The 24004-nt window shown below is 40.0% G+C and overlaps 1 protein-coding gene across 1 annotated transcript in view; it reads left to right on the plus strand.

The window, feature by feature from the left end:
* The window catches only part of LOC139721244 (papilin-like), a 57001-nt gene that overhangs the window by 22943 nt on the left and 10054 nt on the right, over window positions 1–24004 (plus strand). Inside the window, exons 3-5 of the mRNA XM_071632566.1 lie at window positions 3061–3175; window positions 17235–17371; window positions 23005–23068. Coding sequence (XP_071488667.1) covers window positions 3061–3175; window positions 17235–17371; window positions 23005–23068 — 316 coding nt within the window. The remainder of the gene's footprint in view (window positions 1–3060; window positions 3176–17234; window positions 17372–23004; window positions 23069–24004) is intronic.

Below are 24004 nucleotides of genomic sequence, written 5' to 3' on the forward strand. Positions count from 1 at the left end.
ATACGGTGATGATTTTCCCTTTTCAACCAACTCAGCTATACAGGAATCGATACAAAACCAAATACCTTAGTCTATAACTAGTATACATCACGAATCCTCTCTACCTTTATGCAAGTGTATTCGTTGTCACCCTTGTCAGATACTCGTATATTGAATTTTAAGATTCAACACGTTTTTTGAAGCCCCTCCTGCTAAAGATATCATAATCTCAGAGTGTTTTATAAAGCCATCTGGCTTTAGTGAGGAAGAGGACGACAATCACACCAGTTCTATTTCTAATTGAGTATATGAATATAAGAACGACCCAAGTCCATGGAAGATCATTTCGAGTAAACTAAAAAAAACTTCATATCTGTTTTATTTGTCCAATAATATTCTATTTAACTGTGATGGGAAGGCAACATTGTATATACAAATTAGAACATATATTATTATGACAATTAACATTTACATTAATTGTGGAGAGGCCATTTTGTGTGATGGACTTGGGTCGTTCTTTGATTCATATGGACTTGGGTCGTTCTTTGATTCATATATGATACATGATATTCTGCTATAGAGATGGGAGAAGGATGAGAGAGGGCGCTATTATATGAATGTAAGAATGACCCAAGTCCATCATTCTTACATTAATATAAGATTTAAATCATTCATTTCAGGCACTTCCGGGGGTAATTAGGATTTATCATTTACACACAAGATGAGTCCATGCAAAAGCTACAATTTCCCATGTCAAACTAAATTTGGCCAAAAATTGGACTTGGGTCGTTCTTATATTCATATACTCAATTAATTTCTCGTGTGGATTATAATGATTAGCATCTTAGGTAAACGCGTGTAATGCACTTTTCTGTCAACCTTGCAAAGTATGCATCGTTTCTCTTCTTATCACTCGCTTTATTTGTATGAAATGCGTATTACCTTTAATGATGCAAATTATACTTAACGTATTTCTGATGAATTGTAAACACAATATTGTGATATGTGCAATCGAATATGTCTTGTATTATTTTGTACACTTTTGTCGGATGGAAATATGAGAAACTATAATTGAATTTACTGTTTCCGACAAAGTCCTATCGGAAAAACACAGTACAATAAGTCATATATGCAGTACATATAAATCACAATTGCGATTTTTCGAGCAAGTTGATTAGTAGTAATAGGGTGTCTAAATTCCACGTACGTGGTTCAATGTCTGGTAAAACTTGCAAACAGAGATGATCGAAATACACACTCTTCCCCTGTGGAATAAAGGGAGCACAGAACCTTGTGCATAGAACTCCAAAGTCATCTTCTCCATATCGCTTTACAGTGTTCCCACCGGAATAGATGTATCTCCCAAGTCAGCCCACACCACCTTTTTTTTTCCTTCGGTTCGATTCATTTTATTTCTGCAACTTTTTCATAGTGCAAAAGTCAAAAGTGAATGCAATTAATGGTCATGAAGAACAAAATACATAATGCAATTAACATATACATGTGGATTGAGTAAATGCAGTAATATTAGTAGAACACATCAGTGAAAATTTGGGGGAAATCGGGCAATCCGTTCAAAAGCTATGAATTTTTTAAGTATCTACACAGTCACTGCTGGATGAGAAGACTACTACAGTGTATGATGTCACATGCGTCCAACGCTATAAAGAAAATATAAAGAAAATTCCACAAAATTTTACTTCTTGAAAAAAGTGTTCATTTCCTCAACTTGTCACTGACGTATGTTAAGGGTAATATTATGAAAGAGGGAAGTCCAGTGTTCTTTTATTATGCGAGAAAAGTGAAAATATGTTGAATATTCTTTATATTTTCTTTATATCGTTGTACACATGTGACATCACAAACTGTAGTATTCTTCTCATCCAGCAGTGACTAAGCAGAAATTTCAAAAATTCATAACTTTCAAACGGATTGTCTGATTTTCCTCAAACTCTTGCTGATGTCACTGCTGCATTCATTCAATCCACATGTCTATGAAGGTGAACAAAATACATAGCGTAAATGCGTGATAAATAGATGATGTGCATAATGTACAAGCAAACTCAAAGGTCTACATGACAGTACTATCACATGTACTTACGTCAATGGTTCTTTTTTTCCTTTTAAGCATATTTTGTAAAAGAACACATCGTTACTTTTCATTACATTGTCGTCTGAAATAACTGTATTGTCTCTTGTAATCAAGTAATATTGGTAAATAAAACCTGTCGCAGGGGCGGTAACAAAAGCAAAATTGCTTGAGATAACCACCCTGCATGCCTTATGAAAATACACTTGCGTCAGGTTAATCTACGGATAAAAAATGTCTAGAAGTGGTGGCGGCGGAACGAGCTTCAACCTAACAAACAGACGGCAAAACTTTTGAAGTAAGTGCATGAGTTCTTGATTTAATGATTCCCCTGCTTCCTGCGCAAAAACACCGAGGAAGGATGGCCAAAACATTCTGGAGTTGACTGTACTTCATAAACAGCGCCGCCGAGGTTGAGAAAAAGAGAGAAAGGAGCGAACGGTATAGAGGGAGAGAGAGAGGCACCGAAAGTCCCCGATATTCTTTGGGATTACTAATATTTTGTATCCCTGTTTGAGGAGTTAAGACGAGTTATGTTGCGTAGCTCGGATTCGTCTATATGATTTTCGGATTTTACTGATTCGCGTTCGGGTACTGCTCCACATCAGTCTTTGGAAATGGCGTCAAGAGTTAGAGCGAATAATACCATGATTTGTCTTTAAAGTTGGAGCAAGTCACTTCGAAGTCTGCGATTATTCCTCGAATTAAAGAGTATCATTTTACTCAGCGTTGCTCAAGCTCGGTACGGTACGTTTCCGAACCTTTCAGACCTACATATATAACATCAGTGGTTTCATTCCGCTTTGATTTGGTATTAGCCTTTCTAACTTCGTTCCGCACAGAACTTCTGGATGACACCCTCTCATCACCAGACAGACAGGATTAAGTGTCTCTTCCACCTGCCTCCTGCTCCCACAGTGTCCATGTGCGGTTACCATGGTTACGTTTCAGTGTACCCCTTTTTCACCTCTTGCTTCTGTTCCACTCCGCAGACACACAAAGATGGCTCGTTGCTCGGAAGGGACAGTGCTTTTTGCAGCGACTCTGTTCTATCTCGTCATCATGACGTCATCACAGCAAAATTCTGCTGCATTCAGAAGACTCAGGGTGAGTACTATAGAAACATCGAATCGAGAATTATTTCCCTCTGAATGTATATATGATGTGACCATCACCGCGTACCTGGGAGTGCAAATCTGTGCGTGGGCTTGAACATTTGGATGGCAACCGAATGAATTTTCATTTTCAATCAGTATGCTTAAATCTCCCTTTTAAACTTTAAAGGAAGCATTTTCGTGCTGTTCTTTGTCCCTTTTTTTTTGATAGCGCTTGGGATTTTATGTGTGGATTGGTCTTTTTCCAATGTTACTGAGGTTTTGCATAGTTATCATTGTTTTTTGTTGTTTTATTTTTTAATTTTCATTCATTTGCACGGAAGAAAAAAGCCCGGACTTTTTTCGAAGCTCCAAACAAGTTTGAGTAAATTGAATGATGCTTCCCAAACGGTTAAATGTCAAACTGTTGTCGAATGGTACAAGTAACACGTCTTCAGTGTTTTGCCTCGCAGCACTTTTCAAGCTCATCTCTCACGTTCATAGTATTCGTGGTCACTGCTAGCTAGACGACTGAGATGTGGGTGTTGCCGAGATGGTCTCGGGGACCAACTCAACATCAACTCATCACCATCGGCGTAGACTGAAAGCGCTGATCGCGACTGAAAAGACAACGGATCGACGTCTGCCTCCATTCCACGGAAAACTAAACACAAAAACGAACCTATTTCATTCAACCAGGGAGGTGGGTAAGCTCTCCCACCTCCCTGATTCAAACACTGATGATTATGTTATTGTTATAGTTATAATCTTTTGACCCCAGGCAGCCTCTTCCGAGTTAAAGGACAAGTTCACCTTCATAAACATAAGGATTGAGAGAATGCAACAATATTAATAGAACACATCAGTGAAAGTTTGAGGAAAATTGGACAATCGATGCAAAAGTTATGAATTTTTAAAATTTTTGTGTTGGAACCGCTGGATGAGGAGACTACTACAGCTTGTGAGTCATATGCGTACAACAGTATAAAGAAAATGTAAAAGAAAATTCAACATATTTTCACTTTTTTCGCATAATAAAAGAGCTCTTGACTTGCCTCTTTCTAAAGGCAGGGGGAATAATATTGCCCATAACATTTGTCGGTAACGAGTCAGGGGAATGTGTATTTTTTTCAAAAGATGGAATTTTGTGAAATTCTCTTTATATTTTCCTTATATTGTTGAACGCAAGTTATTCATACACAGCAGTAGTCTTCTCATCCAGCGGTTGCTGCACAAAAATTTTAAAAATTCATAACTTTTGAACGGATTGTCTGATTTTCCTCAAACTTTCAATGATGTGTTCTACTAATATTGCTACATTCTCTCAATCCTTATGTTTATAAAGGTGAACTTGTCCTTTAATGTAAAACCGCTAGCCCTGTCATTACTATTAGAGCGACATTGCCAGGTACTCATTTATACACCAAAAAGGTGTGCAAAACATCTTGTTACCGGATAAACGCACGTGGCAAGATTCATTTTGTAAATGTTATTATCATAATCTCCAATACCCAGGGTGCATACCCTCATCTGAGTTAAAACTGCTCTGCCGGATAACCCTGCCATTATCATTACTCCGAGATTGCCCGGTAACTAGGGTAGCCTCATCAGAGTTAGCACTGCTCTAACTAAAACCTGCCATTATCATTACCCCAGGATTGCCAGGTAGTCATTTATACACCAGAGAGGGACAAAACATGTAGTACCCCGATGAACGCACCGAAGAAGATTCGAACCCCAAACTTTCTCTTTTAACAATTCAAGGGGCTGCATTCGCGATAAATGAGAATACAAGTTCGTAGTTTTTACATTATAACGCCAACACTAAAATACCTTGCCACGTATACACACTTTTGGCTCGCGGTGACTTCTAGCGTCCTGACCCTACATCAACTACGATTGCCTCGCTTTTGTTCTAGGCCGGCCATGAAGTCCTTCCAAACATCTTTCTGATTTCCTCACGAAGATTACTTCATTACTGCAAGTATTGTTTAAGGAGGAACATGAGCTCACAGCTATTAGTTCTAATAGGCAGTTCCCGTGTTACGACCTTGCGGAAAGTTATATTTGTACATAGATTATAAGTCATTAGGTATTGCAACTTTAGTGACCTTATCTCCAATTTATCACAGGGCCCAGTTCTTAGGAGTTAATGTAGTTTGATGCAGCGTTTTGTTATTCCGTTCCTAAATTGGTCGACTACTCTATATATGTTCATGGAGGTACAAACTTGTACCTTCATGCTATGTTCATGACAAGGGGGAAGCTGAACGCAAGATATGTGTTGTTTTGTAATCGACGAATGATTTCCCAAGTCATTTCCTGTCTTCTTCGCTCCCTCTCGTTCATTTTATGGTCCAACAATAGAGAACCTTCTCGGTTGTTTTTGCTCCGCAAGGATCTTGACAGAACATCGACATGACGCCTTAAACGAAAGAACATTGCGAGGCACATTCCCAAACATTCGCTGGAAAACTCACTTTAATAACACATCAGTGCCGATGGAGAGAGTTTGCTGAAAGGATAAACATAAACTCAAAAGGGGGTAACTCCTGGGTCACATCGAGATTTTCCCTGTCAGACATGTTAATATGAGCATGTGGCTGCAAAAAGGATTCTCGTGTTTTCGTTTATGGCAAACACGCTCCGAGCAGACATGCTTCAAATTGGCTTCTTTATTTTTGGGTCGATATTCTGTATAAAGGACAAGCGATTTATGTTTAAAAAAAAAGTGACAAAGGACAGATTTGCGAAGGACGAAGCAGAATTTTGTCGGCTGTAGCCTCTCTAGATCTCTTAGCAAATAGCTGGAAACAAGATTACCTATTTCTTTTCCCACTTTCATAAAGCCATCCCGAAGGCAAGCCTTTTGTCGTCCGAAATTCCTGATGAAAACTGGCACAATGGCTTGCAGGCTATAATTAAGAATTACGAGTTCATGAGAATACTTATTCCGTTTCTATCTTTTCGTCTTTCTTCCAGAGCATAGATGTATCACGTTACATAAAATGAAAGGAAAGAAAAACGAGAGGAAACGTGACCGAAAGTTGACAGCACTGATTAAGTAAGTTTTGTTATCTCAACTGTTTAGAGCGACGTTACTTTGAATGAGCCGTTTTTTGTTAAACAAGTGTCAAGAACTCTTATATTTTATAATATATACATCACTGACTTCTAACGTGTTACGAGTGAGATACGCTCTCTCTGACAGCAATGCTTTCCATCTGAATATATATTATTAAAGAAAATTCTGACTGCATCAGTTTCGGGGCAAATTGCTAAGCTTGCCTTTATGTGCAGAAGCTGCAACGTGTATTGGTTATGTTTTGCTTGTTTGCAATCCTATGTAAAACCTGACCTCTCTACTTATGGTAAAGTCTAAATGACAAGCTACGCTGTTCTATTTCGGGTTTCACACCGATATACGTATTTTTCTATGGTGACCAAACAGTGATGATAAAAGTGTAAAAGTGGTAAAAATAGTTATACAGAGCAAACCGAAAGATCCTCCGTTTCTCACTGAAACATCGGAAAATCATTGACCGGCTACCATTAATGTTTAGATGAGGTTACAGACAGGGAAACGCAAAGACAATAGCTTACTCATCAGGAAGAAAACTATTGAACCTACTGAATGTTTTATCGATTGCAAGCAGATGTAAAGGTACCCTATAAAATGACCTCCCCCCACCCCCCCCCCCCCCCCCCCATTTAGGATACAATATTATACATATAGGCCTATGCATTAGCAGTACGTGTCCGGTGGCCCAGGTCACCGCCACCAAATATTGATGTCGGCTAACAGTTTTCCAAAAGACTCATCTTTCGGTGGCCTGATCGGGCACTTCAGATTCAAAATGTGTTCTTATGTTTCCTTTTATTTCGGGCAACTACTTGTTGTTGTTGTTGTTGTTTTTTGCCAGCAAAAACGGACAATCAGAGCAACAAAAAAAAAGGTGGTGTCGAGCCCTGCATATAGTGTATACAAAGAGGGGAAAATAAAAGGGAAGGGGGAAAAGAGGAGAAAGAGAAGATCGTACTAACTTTGAGTAATCAACTACGCAATCGATACTCTAATTGCATCAAATTATGGATTCGGAATGAGATTCTTCCTTTAACTGATGAGGTCCTATAGAAATGGAAATGGAACGCGGAACCATGCAGCGGAAACTGGAGGTGACAGAAATTTGATGTTTCTAATAAGCCTTGCTTAGAATTTATTTTGTTAACAAGTAAAGTTGTCTCCAGATGCATGGAAGAAGGAAGTACGCTGTTTAGTCTACACTCACAAAAGATGTAATGTGCTGCAGGTGGCTGGTCACGTGATTTTTTTTTTCGCTTCCTTGTGTCTTGTTCCGCGAGGACTTCCTTTCAGATGTCAGTAATTCCGATTGTAAACTTCAATCGTACGACATGCCGTCATACAGTGAGTAGTAAATGTTTCCTGAAACAGCGAGGGTGACAGCTATAATGAGAAGGAGTGTGCACTGAGGGATGGTGGGGGTGTCCTCAAAAAAGAATAATATATGGCAAACATGCAAAAGTAAATTTTCAAACTGATACACGGTAAACGCGAGTGTGGTTTTCGGCATCTGTTAACTGTACAACCTCCCAGCATTACAGGAATGGTTTGTTTTTTCTCAATTCCTAATTCTCTATTTATGCCAGTAATTATTTTTGTAGTACATTTCTTCATTCATCACGTGTGATATAATTCCAGCTTATTTCGAATGTACATGTATTGCAATACTTCAAATGAAATTTTCTCCCGTTTCTCACCAAATTATGCATGATGACATTACGCATCACAATAGCACGTTGCATATGTCAATTCTGAGCTCAAAGAATGGAGGAAATATTAATTGTTCTCATTTCTCCAGCTTCGTCTTTTTTTCCTCTTTTGGAGCCAACCTCCAAGTAGCTCATAAGATTCACAAAGTCTCATTCATCAGCTAATTGTCCCATTATAGCCATGAAAATCAGTGAGATACGTTTACCCTCATGCAAATTGTTTCATTATCTATAATCAATACGCTCATTTATTGTACGTTCTCCCTGCCCTCCATTCCCATGATGCATTGCGAAATGATAGCTTCACCTTTCTACATCTGCATCGCATCATCAAAACAAATAATGCCTCTGCAGTATACCTGAAGAAATTTTATAGACTCGGAATTTAATAGGCACGCACTCTTCCAATAACACGCGTGTGCACCGGTCTGGCCCTCGAAAAACAACTCCATGTACCTTGGAGGTGTCTGTACTTTTAGCCACATGCAGGAGCTGGCCGTAGGTGATCAAATTGGATGTGAAACTATTTGCAGGTTAACTGTCCCCTCCCATCCTCGTCGCCGAAGGCAAAAAAAAAAAAAGTCCTCGTCATTTTACGACGCCATAAGATACCTGATTTTTCGGCTACACATACAGGCTTTTTGACACATTGTGGATCTTACTACGTGGGTTATTACAAGGTCTTCAGGGCGCGTGCTAAACAAATGACAGGTATACAAGAGGTCTCCGTTACTGGTAACATGATGCATGTTGCAATATCTTATGAATTTAATAAATTCCCCTGCTCCGTACACGACGCTCCTGTCCGGCCACATCAACTCGACGCTCATCAAATGTAGACCCTGACCTCGGCCGTAATGTAATCGCCTGTTTACTAGTGCGCCCCGGGCAATATTTACGAGTAAACAACAAACATCTGCCAGGCAGTCCCAAAATCAGAAATCGACCGAATGATTTTCGTCTGCTGGCTATATGGCGCTATCGATATACAGCGAGACCGATCCTTGGTATTTAATGAATGATATTAATGTTCGGGAAGGGGTCCCTTTTTTTTGGGGGGGGGGGGGGAGAGTAGGGTTAAGAATTTACTTTTCAATCATTTCTGTTTACTATTTAGCAACGTGTTATTTCATTTATCTACCAATGTCTACGACGCATTGCATCCTTTATGCACAACAGAAAATCCGGTACTACAATGTAGGGCCCTATGTGATAGTGTAGGGCTACAAAGATTATTGCAGTGTCGTGGGGAGCAGCGAAGTGCTCGCAGCTCAACCGAGGTCAATGTTCTTTTTATTACATATTTATCTATTCATTTCCAAGTATTTATCACTTTTATTGAGACTATTATAATCACCAGTGAAAACTGGTCTACATACCTCAGCTGCTAAAGGAAAAGAACCAATGATCATTTTATTCAAAATCTTGTGTCACAGTTCTCACATCATGCTTAAAACCACTGCAGTCATGTGAGGGGGATGAGAAACCACGTCCAACCCCTTTACAATATCGGCTATCAAATTCTTCTCGGAGCTCCGATTTGGACCTACGTTGGTATGTAAAGATTTAGCTGTATTTCAGTGACTGCTGCTTTTAACGTCGTATTGCCCTTTTCAGCGACGAACGTTACTGTTTGTGTCATGTTTGCAGTCCAAACCAGGCATTCCCCTTCAATGCCTTCCGCAGCTGTCTTGAAACCCACGATAATCAAGACAAATGACATAGCAATATCTTTTTTGATTTAATACAATTTTCAGACGCCATGCAGTTACAATGTGCAGCGCGACTCGGTGTGGCCATGGGGTAGCTTCATGCATGGTGTGGCGCGACTCGATAGGTTCGTTTTGCGCCACCCCTTGCTCGTGTTTTCAATTTCTCCAATTTGCATCTATCCCTTCGAGCAACACTCAAAGAGAAAACATCCGCAGGTGGACACACACACGGGAAGGTTAAAGCTAACGAAATTGCGACTTTTTTTTTTCAAAGCTGCATACACGTGAAGTAGTTCATGACCCCTTTAAGCAGATTTTACTAATTAGCTCGTTACGCATGGGGATAAGTGATAAAGCAAATATCTTTCACATTACCTCCAGTCGTTGAGGATGCCAGTTCATAGAGCGTGGATGCAAGGAATCTTTGTTTGATGTCTTTACTTCTGAGACTTCAAACAAAGAGCGAATGATAAAAACATTTTCTCTCGTGCTTTTATCCCCCGCCAAACAGTCAGTCTCGAATACGACGCGTGGTGTGTAGACCTAAGCCGCAGGGCTTTTACATCAAGGCTAAAACGGTCGCGAAAACGTGTTTCTAGAACAATTGTCTGGAATTAACATTTGTTCTGGCTCGTTGATGACACATGTCCAGATCTTCAACTTACAAAATAATGCCTAACAAAATAACCAAACTTTCATCAAAGGCAATATAAAAAGAGGGAAAAAATGAACAAAATGGACATGAGCATATTCGTAATATTTAGGGCAGTTATTTCACACATTTGGTTTTGTGTTATCCTCGCCCGAAGACTTTATTGTCTATGAACCTCTACATGTAACCGACACCACGTACATTTTTTCTTCACTGACTAAGGGGTATTGAATAACGCGGTATTTTCAAAAATTTCCAGAATTCCGTACATGTACTAGAAAAGAAAAATATATATATATATTAACGGCATACAACAGCTTAGATTGCCACGTCCTCTCTCACTCGAAGAAAAAAAAATCTCTAACATCTTTAGGCATAATAAGTACAGATTATTGGAAGTATTGAGAGAGGATTACATATTTCAATACCCAATAAATGTCGCTTGCATTTGTTTCCTGAAGGCATTCAGAGCTAATAAGGGGAAAATTCGGAGTGTTTGAAATGCAAATTCAGGCCGATTTTATTCCTTCACGCTCGGGCTGCTGTGCAAGCAAGTAAGTTTTGTCTTAAAGGTCCTGTTTACCTTTGGGAACGGTGATTTTAAAAAAAAAAAATCAAGATATGACATTTAATGCATATGTGTAGGTCTCTTGTACCACAAAAGATTTTATCATATAAAATTTTCGCGATAAAGCCTAAAATATAAGGAGATATATGTATTTTTCTCAATAAACCGTAACTGTAGACGGTTTAGTCTAGAAAAAATTTTATTACAACTATTGTTCACATTTTGTATATTTAACTATATTTAACGTCGATTTTACCGATTCTAATTTTACAGTGGTTGTTTCTTTCCCCAACTCACATTTTAGAACTATTTCAAAGCACTAATGCTGGGTTTTTGTTTCATCTGCAAATGGTAAATTATGCCTTTAACTCAATCTATATTTCTACTCCATCATGCCATCTGGAGACAACATTTTCCTTGGACCCCGGGAGAACTTGAGAGTTGTTTTGTACTGTTGGTGTATGTTCAGTGGATTGGTATATCAAGTGACATGATAAGTATTAAATCGCATAGATAATAATGATAATGATAGTAATGATAATCATAACAAATAATAGTAATAACTACAACGATGGATGTATTCACATTTCACATTCAACATGAAAACTGAACAAATGCAAGTTTGTATCTATAATGAATGGGACCTGCAATCATACAATTGCAGTCAAGAGAACAAAATTTAGTTTAGATGCGATGATGGCGAGTACCAGTAGTTTAAAGCAAGCATATGCTATTCAACGTTATAGATTTGTAAGTGCGCAGCGTTGAAAGAGCATACACATGGGGAGGAAAACAAGTGAGATTGTCTATGACGTCCTACAGGACTTTCCCCCACATTTGAAAAGAAAAATGAGACATTTATGCCGTCCTATATGACATGTCATCAACGCCCAGTTTATAACACTTCGTAACAAATACGCGTAGACACCTGTTCGTCGTTAAGGCGAAGCGAGTGGTGTGGCGTTACTCCTCAGGAGACGCCAGGCATATTCAATAACGATGTGCTTGTGATCGTCAGTGAGGGCGCAACCGGCGAAATTATCCTGTGAGCGGTTCGCGGTTCATATTTCTGAAAATTGGCAAAGGTGCCATAATGTGTCCGTTGACTCTTGCAACCTACACTTACATTACTTACTAGTACGTTCTGGGCCCTGTTTCATAAAGCTGTTCGTAAAGTTACGAACAACTTACGAGCGACTGGTGATAAGTTCTGATACTGTATGTGCTATACAGTTGCACTAATCAGAATTTCCATAATTCAGCACAAGAACTGATCACCAGTCGCTCGTAAGTTGTTCATAACTTTACGAACAGCTTTATGAAACAGGGCCCAGGTGTGTTAATCAAGGAGGTACTCCTTAGTTTGACCTGTAATACCATCGCAATCTGTGCAAGTTTTGTTTTGATTAACCTCAAACCGTGCTTGATTTGGGGCTTTTCACTTGCGTTTCATTGTAATGATGCAAAGAGTGTTAGCAGGGCCCCCTCTCATGTAATTTGATATTTTGAGAACTGAAACATTTTGTTATCAAAAGTAAAGGGAAATGACCAGTGTGTATACCTTTGATTTATCAATGAATATTTTAACAATAGATGTTAGCTGTCAAACTACCGACAATGATTTATGTTGTTACGACTTTTTCCCGCAATCAATTGTGACTTAAATGCGTGTTGTTCCGCAGTTACGTGCAACCGTATAGTGTAACATCTCGAAATTCGTTGAAATCTGCAGAGACAAAACTCTCGTCAGGATTCAGAATATGAAATACCAGTCATCACATTGATATGCATACAATAATGGCCATATAGGATGACGGGAAAGATATGTATTCGTGATATGGTATTCGACTCTCCGTATCACTTTTTTTTTTTGGTAAGATTTGTGGCGTCACATTAAAAAACAACAGACTTTTTATGAAGATCCCACAGGACCCTCATGATGTAAACCCAAATCCGCAGAAAGTGGGAACATGTGTTTATAAGGCACCCCACAATGCAGGTTTGCTTGGCCACTTGATCAAGATGTGAACGGATATGAAAACAGAAAGGGTGACTTCAAGGCAGTTGAGAGTTCAGTCTGCACAGATCCTATAGCATTATTATCATGACTAGGTCACGATGTTTGCTTGTATGTATATATATATATATGTGTGTGTGTGTGTGTGTGTGTGTGTGTGTGTGTGTGTGTGTGTGTGTGTGTGTGTGTGTGTGTGTGTGCTTGTTTGCAGAAAAAGCATGGAGCTACTCTTGTTCCATGATGAGAAGCAATCACTTATATGACTACACTTGTGATAAACTACACCGATCTAAGTGGGCTAAACTCTTGAGGGTTGCGATGGGAATACCCCCCTCCCCACACTTTTCATATGGTTATGGAAACTGCCCACCCATGTATTTCCTGACATAGCGTCATGGAATTCCCAATTGTCAAATAATGTCATTTCTTCTTTCCACAGTGTGAATGCTGGAGAAGAAGAAGAAGAAGATGAAAATGATGATGATGATTTTGATGGTGATGATGATGATGATGATGATGATGATGAAAGATAAGAAGAAGGAGGAGGAGGAGGAGAAGGAGGAGTTAACGAAAAATAAGAAGGAAAAGAAGCAGAAAAGCAGAAGAAATAATAACAATCATTGAATAGGGCTGTACAATCACACTCCACACTCGGTTCAGAATAAGTGGTACATGCACATGACATGTATACTAGTAATAGTTGTCTTGCTGCTGTATTTGTGGCGGCAAAATTTAAAGAAACAGTGACTACCCCCGTTCCTCTCGGCTCCGTTCGTATCCTCTCCTGTTCCAGCCAGGGTCTAGAGGTGACGACAGAAATTTTCTACAATTGATAGCTCCTCCGCCGAAATATTGGTAGGGAAAAAAGGTTCCGACAAATGCTTCAGAATCTAATTCCTTCCGCTCTCCCCCCCCCCCCCCCTTCTCCTGAGTTATTGATATTACAGTCTTAAGGGAAAAGACGGAATGTAGGTTTTATTGCATTTTTTTTTAATACAGAGAGAGAGAGAGAAAAAAAAAAAGATGGTGAGCATCCAGGCACCAAATCATTCATTGGCAATATTGGTGCTTAGTGTAGTCCCACGCGTGCAGATTTGCGTCTAGTGTTACTGGTATTGATAAAGCGCGGTGTGATTCATCGCTGACAGACGATGTCGTTGGATGTCGTTTGTTCGGTCGGTCCGAGCTGCGGGGGCGAGCTAGAGTTCAGTGACTGCCTGCAGAGAGGGGCGAGCTCGGGGGAAGGGGGCAGAGATTCAAACCCAGTTTACTTGAAAAGGCGCCAACAGAATAAATGTTCATTGCTATGACAATAGAAGGTGTGCATTAAGGCCCTATGTTCCTTGATCTGACAAAAAAAGAAGAACCGAGCCACAGCAATGCGATTTGCTTGAGCTGAAGCAAGCTGAATAAACGACTGCAAAATGTAGGCCCTCTACTCTGTCTTAATTCATATAAGAAGGCGAACAGAAGCGAAAACAACGACAACTCGTATTGCTACGACCCTTGATGGCGTTTTCAGGGAATCAGTTTGGACGAAAATGATAGCAACAATATCCGACAGTGTACTCTGTTTTCACTCGTAAGAAGTTAATCAATAGGTTTTCGCCTCTTTTGTTACTTGAGTCAATTCCTGGTCTATCTTAAGCGCCCACAGTAAATTTCAGTGATCTGCAATCCCGGTCGGAGAGTGACATTCGGATGTAGAAATCCTCCGCGTGAAGAAAAAGAACAAAAAATGATAAAAAGAAACGGTCTGCCCCCTTTGAGTCGGGATAACTTTTCATGCACTTGCTACTGACGCTTTGCCACATAACTTTGTGATTGTGCACCCCGGGCAGAATACTAGATTGCCATTACTCTGTCACTCCTTGACGCCCGTCAAGGTCGCGGATGAAATTCAAGATTGAATTTCACGAAGAGTCAGTCATCTTGATACAGGGCCAATTATCTATTTATGTTTCTTCTGTAGTGTTTTTCTTTCCTGTTCCAGTCGTCGTATGTAGCTAAGCTCCCTCTACGTTCAAAGACAGCATAGTACTTTCCGTTGTGACGTTGGACAGAATTGAGTCCATAAGATATCCCCATTCTTTGTAGACATTAGTTCTAGAAGTTTGTTGGAGTGGATTATGACGGATTAAGGCAGTCTCTACCTCCAGAGCATGTGCAACTTGAAATTCTACCGATATTGATGTGATACAGGTACCCAGTTTAACTCCACCAAAACGCTAATTCATATCAAACGAGAGCTCGTACAACATCATTAGCAGTGGAGCGTGAACCGCATCTCAGTGCTGTGTATTGAAAGAGCGCCCTCTCTTGCCTGCGTCGCTCTCAAGCGGGCAAACTTTCAGCCAATCACGAGCGTTCAATTATTTATCGCAAGTCCCGTCCCACCTGTAATACGTTGACGCCGCTAGTCTGTTTCCGCACATCGGAACTTAATAATGTCAACTTCCTATCTATATCAGAGAGGCTAAATGTCACGTTTCTCAGTTGGTGACGTTGGGCTCCAACACGACTATACCCAGCTATGGAAAGTTGATTGCAACTTATAGTTACTAGTAATTGATTTGAGTAGTTTATTTCCTTGAGAGGGATTTGGTATAATCATAAACAGAGAGTTAGATAAACAGAGGAGCAGAAAAGCCATCAATAGTACCAATCTGTTCTATTCTACTTTTAAGTGACAACAATGATTATTCTCTTGTTTGCACCTATAATCCGTGCATTTTGTATGTTTTTTCCTTCTCTCCCGCCACTTTCTTTGTTTTTTGTTTTTTTGCATCTTCTTCTTCTGCTCCTTTTTCTTAATCCTCTTATTTCACTTCTTCCTCTTATCAGTTTTGACTCTCTCTCTCTCCTCTTTTTCATAATATATACCTTTTTTTCTCTCTCTTTCCCTCTTTATCGCCCTATTTTCTAGCTCTCTTTTCCTCGCTTGGGTCTAGGGCAATTACCCCCTGGGCAATTACCCCGGACCCTTCCCCTGCCCCTAATCCTAATCCTAATCCTGAACCTAATCCTAACCCTCACCCAAACTCCTAACCCTAAACCTAACCCTAACCCTAATCTTTACTCTAACCCTACCACTAACCAGTATTTAGCCGGGGGGGGGGGGGGGAATTGCCCTCTTGGGGTAATTGCCCGGATACGCTTCGCTTCCTCAGTCAATATGCATTGATATGCCTGATTTTGTTTAATATTATGTAAGCCGGTCAAATTCTGTGCTAAAGTCACCATTTTCTTGCAAACAGGCATACCCCTCCCCAATCCCAGCCACCTTCCACACACTTGCTTTTACTTCGTCTTTTCTTTCACCTTTTTTTTCTGCTCTGTATCGAAATCGCTTTTTTATATCAAATTCCTAAAGATCTTCGCAAATCAGTGGGCGCCGGTTTGGATGTAAGAAAATAATTGATTAAATAATGAATGAAATATTGCCCAAATTGTATTGTCTCAGTAATCATTGGGCCTTGACAGTGCGCCAACCAAAATGACGTCACAATAATTCGCACAATGTCGATGCAGGCATCGTCTCTCCAGCAACCCTCATCCCCCTCCCCCTCTCTCTTTCTCCGTGTCTCTTATTGTCCTTTTTTTTTCCTCTCTCTTATTATCTCAGTTTTATCAAAGACGAGATGATAATGACTGTGCGAGCCATTCGATGAATTGAATCACTGGCTCAGCTCAGGAAATTGATTGAGAAAGAGTGAACATGACATTTCACCAAGTCTCGAGAACATCTTAAACACTTTTCCATCATCACCGCCTTTTTGCTCCACATTAAAGTCGAGATGATTTAAGTGGATGATACATCTTCAACTTCTGGCAATATGACAGAGCGAGTGTCTGAATCACCTTTGCAGAGGCCACCTTTTAAAGAATGAGAGTTATGAGCAGAAGGCGATCTGTATTGGCTAATTGGCTGAAAGCAATGATGGTATAATTCAATGTTGTGTCCCTGATGTACGACTGACAGCCAGACCACGGAGATTCAAATTAGGATCAAGGTCTCTCGTTTAACATCATTTCTCTCACAATAATCTCTGTCTGGTATTTTCTATTTCACTGTTTTCCCGCGTATTCCCCTCTGAAAAGCAGACGTCATGGACTAAAACGAAACAAATCAAGAGAATAAAATCCTGAGGTCTCTTGTTCATTAAGCATATTTCATTTTTTTTCTGAGGTATCTTCGCCATTTTCTTTCTTGTTTCATTATGTTTTCAAGATTGGTAGCTCAAGTTTTAAAGATGTGTATTATTGACATGAATTCGCGCCTTGTATATTTCTTGTCTAATTCTCCTTTCATCTGTTTTGTCCTTTTTTCAGAAACGAGGGATAGCAAATGGTGACTACATGGTGTCGCATTGGGGTGTTTGGGGACCGTGGTCTACCTGCTCAAGAACGTGTGGGGGCGGTGTTGCTGAACAGAGCAGACACTGCCTTCGAAGGCGGATGGGATCGATGTAAGTCTACACCTCAAGTGTTAAATAGTGTTCACAGCTCTGTCCACGGTGTAGTTAGTGTGTCTATTTATTTGAGTTTATCTGTTCGTGTGTCTATCTATTTTTTCATCTGCCTATCTGCATCTCAATATCTCCTTCAGATTATTCTTTGTAATGCTTTTGATTTTTTATTGTTTCTTTTTACTAATCCAGAGAATCAGAAATCATTTTCCATAATTAGTGGAAAGTGATTCACTTTAAAGATTAACGTTATTCTGTACATGTCATCTTCCTGCCCCTGTCCATCTGTTTCGCAGTCTTCAGCATTTTTTTTTTTAGGCCGGAGTTACGGTTGGAATTGCGTGTCCAAACGTCTTCCCAAACATACATGAGGATTTTATGCATGAAGAAAGATTAGTGACCGTTTGAAGAAAATCTGCCAATGCCTTTAAAAGTTATGGGTATGAGAAGTCTAAAATGATTTGCGATGCCACATTTTGTAGGACGAAAAAAAATGAGGAAATATCACGAATCATCACAAAATATATTCCATCAAAGTTTTACTGAGATATTATGTGAACTCACAAATGATCATCCATGAGATTTTTTTTTTCTAAGGACATCAACAGAGGATTTGAGCGCAGAGCTCGTCTGAATAGCATGGACAATTATTTATTACTTAACATAAAATTTCAGTAAAAGATCGATGGGAAATATTTTTGTCCTGATAACAAAGATTTATGGAATTCTCTTGATACTTTCTTGGTCTACCTGTCTATACTATTGTGACATTACAAATTGACACAAAGTTCGTATCTACAGAGGGCGCCACGTGCAGTCAACCAAAGCATCTAAAATTCATGAATATTGAACGGATTTTTTGATATGCTAAAACTGTAGCTGAGTGTTTCACGAATCTAATTCACTGCATTCCCCGAATAAACAAAATGATTACAGTATATGTTCAGGGGAAACCCCACTTCAACATGTCTGCACGATCAATCATAAATATACATTTTTTTGTCTGTTCGCACACTTGAGACAAGAAGTAATATGCTAGTCTATTTCACTTCCCCATGAACGATCTGGGGCTTAATGTTCTTTATTATCATTCAAACATATGTGCGTGTGTGTTGTCATGGCCTGCACGATGAATAGGATACGCTGATTAACTGACCTCACTGATCAACTCGATGACCGTGGTGATACATATGCCAGATAATATTTACACAATGAACAAGGTCATTTTTCCGACAGTCCTATTGCGTCATCAACGTAACAATTCGTTAAAACTTTGGCAGGCATAATTATCGACAGGCAAATTAAACTCACGGGATTAACGTATCGCAGGAATCACGCGAATTCATAATATCATTAAGATATATGAGACAACCTTGAGAAACTATTGTGTCCCCCGTTGTTGTGTTGGCAAGACAACAAAATTTATACCCAAATTTCCGTCATGTTGTTATAAAAAATCGGTCAGTGTCTGAACGAAAAATGGAAGGCAGGTACACTCTTGATAGCCTCAAGGGCAGCCATGGCATCACCGGTGTCACCGCCGACTCCTTCAGTTGCTGCTGGCTGCCCAGGCAACGTGCCACTGCGCTATCATTGCTCTCGCACTTCATGTTTGACACAAGCTCGTTCTAATAATTGGTTACATTTTCGTCGATTGAAATTCTTCCGCGTGCTTGAGAAACATAGAAGTAGCAATTGAATATGATCTTCATTCCTGTATGTGATTTTCCCGAGAAAGCGTGAAGGTACTGAGTTTTTGAAATACGGCAAGCTTGGTCTTGTTATACATCATACTACCATACAATATGTCAAGCGTTCATTATATTAATTCGGTTTCCGCATAACGCAAGTTGATGCTACTTTGCGTAAATGTGACAATTAATCAATGGTTAACAAAACTATCTGATAGATATTAGGTTACAAATTTTTCTTATTTTGATTGTTGAACGTACTGAATGAATCAATGCAAATATCGGGGCTTGATTTTGCCCATATACCGCAGCCAGAGGGTTGAGTGGAAATTTTCTTCGATTTGAACTTTTGGTGAACAGATTCCATGATTCTAACACCATATCACATCCAAATCCCAGAGCATGGAGTTTACCAAGACTATAATAAATAGATGTAAATTATCTCTCATACTTGCTGTCAGCAAACACACATGCGAATGAGATTTGATGAGTGTCAGTATGCAGTATAAAAGGGTAAAAGACGAGGGGGAAGGGGAGGGAAGGGGGTAGGGGTAGCACCCGTAGGGGTAGGGAGTAGAGTGGTGGGGAGAGTAAATGAAGAAGAGACAGGTGTGGAGAGGATCAAGCGAGGCTGGTAGAAGGGAGAAGAGGTAGACGACTTCACACTGGGTGTCTCCATGTGAAACACCTGTGCTACGAATCCCACATAATGGGCCTAATGAGTGCAAATTTTGGAGAAATTAACGCGGCGACACATCCAATACAAGGGAGAATGCGCTCTTTCTAGCGGGAAGGGTAGAAGGGGGAGGGAGGGGAGGGGGTTCGGGATGGGGGAGTTGAGAGCTGGAGAGGCCTGATCGCTCGAGGGTCAGTGCCCTTTATGCGAACGTGTCGTCTCAAAACATGCTCGACTGGACGGACGGCTGCCTCGTTGATATGCGTGACATGTGCCACTCCTCCGCGGCTAAGGGACCACTGAATCCAACCAGCGCACCGAGTGTTATCATGCTTTCAAACAAAATTACTCTAATTTTTTTTTCGAGATGAAAGTGTAATTCAAATACGTGAACACCGCAGTGTAGGTTTGTAGAAACTTATTATGTCAGACAACACAAGTAGTACGGCAATTTTGTTTGTTAGTTTGCTTTTATGAATTTCAGTCTACATTCTAGGTCAAGTCCTCAAAACTCTGTAGACCAATGCTGTAAACCTCATATATATAGATGATTTTTTAAAGGTCGTCTTATGTTCATTTGTCAATCATCAATTGCAGATGAAATTTTGTTGAAATGGCCGCCTCGGCAAAAGAAAGAATAATGCATTAGATATAATCCCTTTAAGAAATATTCCAGATTTTTTTGCGAGCCAGGGTAATTGATGAAAGTAATCATTACTTTACCACATGAATACTAGGGAGTTGTTGACATATCGAGAGTATGAATTCCTTCTAACGAGGTATAGATTTCAATAGTGTAATTGACGCAGACAAGATCTCAGATGTCTCCGAATCGCAACTTTAGCTGAGGTTATGGAACAGAACCCGACCGCTTTCCCCGCATCGGAAACAGGACTTGGGTTGCTAGGCAACTCGCAGCAAAATTTTCTTTCGGGATTATGGCAACAATATTAGATATCGTGTAGGCCCTATCACTGTATACCTGAAGGTGATGTGTCAGGCCTTTGATATTGTTGCTTGCAGAATGCTGAAGGACTACACTGTCGATGCTCAATTTTTTTTTTTTAAATACTCGAGAAGTATACATTCCTGCAAAGAACATTTCCCTGAAATAATGATCTTTTTTTATAGGGGGATGGCCTTGGAAGGAGATAATGCGGTGTCGTTAATCGAGAAGTTGGGAAAAGATGATTTAGTCTTTTTTTATGATGATATAGCAACCGGTTATGAAAACACAGTTCGTTTGTTTTTTGATAGTTTCGTATACTGCTTTGGAGAGATTCCGAACAGGTGATTTGTCTAATACTGAAATCGGGTCATTCGGAACTTAGACGACATTGTTTCGACTCGGGAGGAAAAATTGGAGAAAGGGTCGCTACGGAACGACCGTAACGACTCCCGAGATGAACTTCATCATGAATTTAATCTCTTCACTTCCCCCATCTTCTCCCCTGTCTCCTTTATGGCTTGAGGCGACGTCTTTTCATAATGCGGACCACAGGTACAAAAGTCGGGTTTATGTGAGTCACCCGCTTCCTTCCCCCCTACTCTTCATCCTAGTAATCTCCGAAGTGCACGAGACCCATGCAGATTAATTATCCCGAGACCCCCTTCTTTATCTTCCTTTCTTTCCTTTGTACTTTTTTTCTGAAATTCATGTTCACATGTTGTATCCTTCCGCATCTGAATCACGACACGACATCGGTTAAGACGTTTACTCACTGTCGCCAGAACAGAGTTCCGTATCACATGCCGCAGCCTCCGAGCTGTGGAAGGCCTATAATAATTATTCCAAGAGATGGTAACATGGGCCATCAGGATCCTGTGAGCAATGGCTCCATGAGAAATAGAGTTGATAGTCTGAAATTATTGCCAAAGGTAATTGCTGTAATGATTATGTTTGTATCAACTACATGGGAGGGTTGTGGAGATGATGACGTCATCACTCTGTCTGCTTTGCGCATGCGCTTGTGACCAATGCCACTGTTTCGTTAAAATATTTTGTGAAACGTATATACCGTAGTTCCATGACTTTTTGCTATCATTTCCAATGTAAAAAAAAAAACAAACAAACAAAATCTTTCATCATTCTCTGTGTGCAAACTGATTGTCTGTATTGCAGTCGGGAAGGAAAAACAACATCAAGTAGAATTTCCTTCCGGCACAAAATTCTGGCACATTTCATTTAGCATTAAAGGGGCATTCCGGACGATTTTCATAATTTCACATCATGTAGTACATAAATCAACAGCTCCATGTATAGATTCGTGGAATTTATTGTGGTCCTTGAGCAAAGACACAAATAAATTGAAATACTTAAACAAATTACACTGAACAGTGATGATGACATCAGAGCCTCATATATTTCAGAAATGTAGAAGTGTAATTCCATTACAATACCGCTTGCTCAACAAGTTCACCTGTGAAAAATCCATGCATACCGTCTTCTTTTGCTCTGCTTCCTTGAGGCCCAACTCACGCATTCTTATGATGAGGCTGTCATGTCATCATCCCTGTTCATTGCAATTCACAATAAATTTTGAAAACATTCTCATTACTTATCCCAATCACTATAATTTCTGAAACCCTGTACTCAGTTTGACTAATTTATAGTTGTTCAAATGTAAAAGTCTGGAAATCATCCGGAGGTCTCCTTTAACTTGTGTCTACTTGTTTTCCCGATCTTCTTCAGCATTTTAGAGCCTCTTCACTCGTTAGAGTGTGTGTTTCTTTGTTTGTTTGCATGCTTATGTCTGTCTGTGTGTTTGTTCGTATTTTTGTCTCTGTAAGTGTTTCCAACACTTGTATCATCTCTCTAATGTTACTTTACCCTGGTGAACAAGGTGTCTTAGATCACCAACGTTTATTTCCCACGCGTGATGTCCCTCTCACGACGTCTCATGTCAGGAAAAGGCATGTCGGTATCATGAGCCAAGTCTGCTCCCACGGCAGCCCAGAGAACAAATAAAAACAAGATTTGGAGAAATTGAAGGGAGAGTGAACGCACGAATTGCCATGAATACGTGACAAAATAGAATACTTTGTCTTGTCCTTCTTTTAGCTTTTGCTATTGTTCTTCTCTCTTTGTTTTCGTTTCTTTTTTCCTCTTCTTCGTATTCTTCCCCTTCCTTATATATTTTCTCGTACTTCTTCAGAGAATTTATATGGAAGATAATCATTGTGTGCTATGGATAATGTATAATTCGACGCCCGTATTTTTAATTGTTTGTTTATTTGTTTGTTTCTTTGTTTGCTTGCTTTTGTAGGGTGCTGACGGGTGCCAATCAGTGCGTCGGGTTATACAAACAGTACAAATTGTGCAATACAAAGGTAAGAGAAAGATTTAACAAAACTTTTTTTTGTCAAAAGAATGTTCTGTCAAATGAAATAATTACGTATCGAGTATGTGCCCTTTATCATTTCTAATTTCGAGAGATTTAAAAGCCCTTTCTTCCAGTCATTTCTAGAAATAAAACAATCTATTTTACTCCAAGACTACAACTTCGATAAATCCTAGTTTGATTTTAGAGGGTTGTGGTTTTTAGCTCACCTGAGCCGAAGGCTCAAGTGAGCTATTGCGATCGCTCTTCGTCCGGCGTCCGGTGTCCGGCGTCCGTCGTCCGTCGTCCGTCGTGCGTAAACATTTTCATCTTCTTCTATGAGAACCCCTTGACCTATTTTCACCAAACTTGGCAGGTAGCATCCCTAGGAGGATAGGATCTCAATTTGTTCAAGTGGGAACCATGCCCCACCTGGGGGGCCCCCAGAGGGGCCCAAACCCCCCAAAATTAAGGAATCTTAAAAAATCTTCTTCTCTAGAATCAGAAGTGGTAGAGCTAATTTAATACTATGAATTAGTACACTGATGACTGTAGTTTCAAGTTTGTTCATGGCGGAATCAGGAGTGCCCCCCTTGGGACCCAGGGGAGGGGGGTGGTGAGGGGTCCTAATGGGGCCCAAATTGTACATGTTCATCTTTTTCTTGAAAATGCCATGATGAATTTTCACCAAACTTGGCAGGTAGCATCTCTAGGGGGAGAGAATCTCATTCCAATCAAATGGGCACCGTGCCGCACCTGGGGGGGGGGGGGGGGGGCAGGGACCTAAATTTAGGGCCCAAAATTGTAAATTTTCATCTTTTTCTTGAAAACCCCACAATGCATTTTCATCAAAGTTGGCAGGTAGCATCCCTAGGGGGAAAGAATCTAATTTCCATTAAGTGGGCACCATGCCCAACCTGGGGGCCCCAGGGGGCCTAAATTGGGC

This window comes from Diadema antillarum, unplaced genomic scaffold (genome assembly GCF_040938485.1).
Source record: "Diadema antillarum isolate AM-2024a unplaced genomic scaffold, OU_Dant_1.0 scf00000140, whole genome shotgun sequence".
Taxonomy (NCBI): Eukaryota; Metazoa; Echinodermata; class Echinoidea; order Diadematoida; family Diadematidae; genus Diadema; species Diadema antillarum.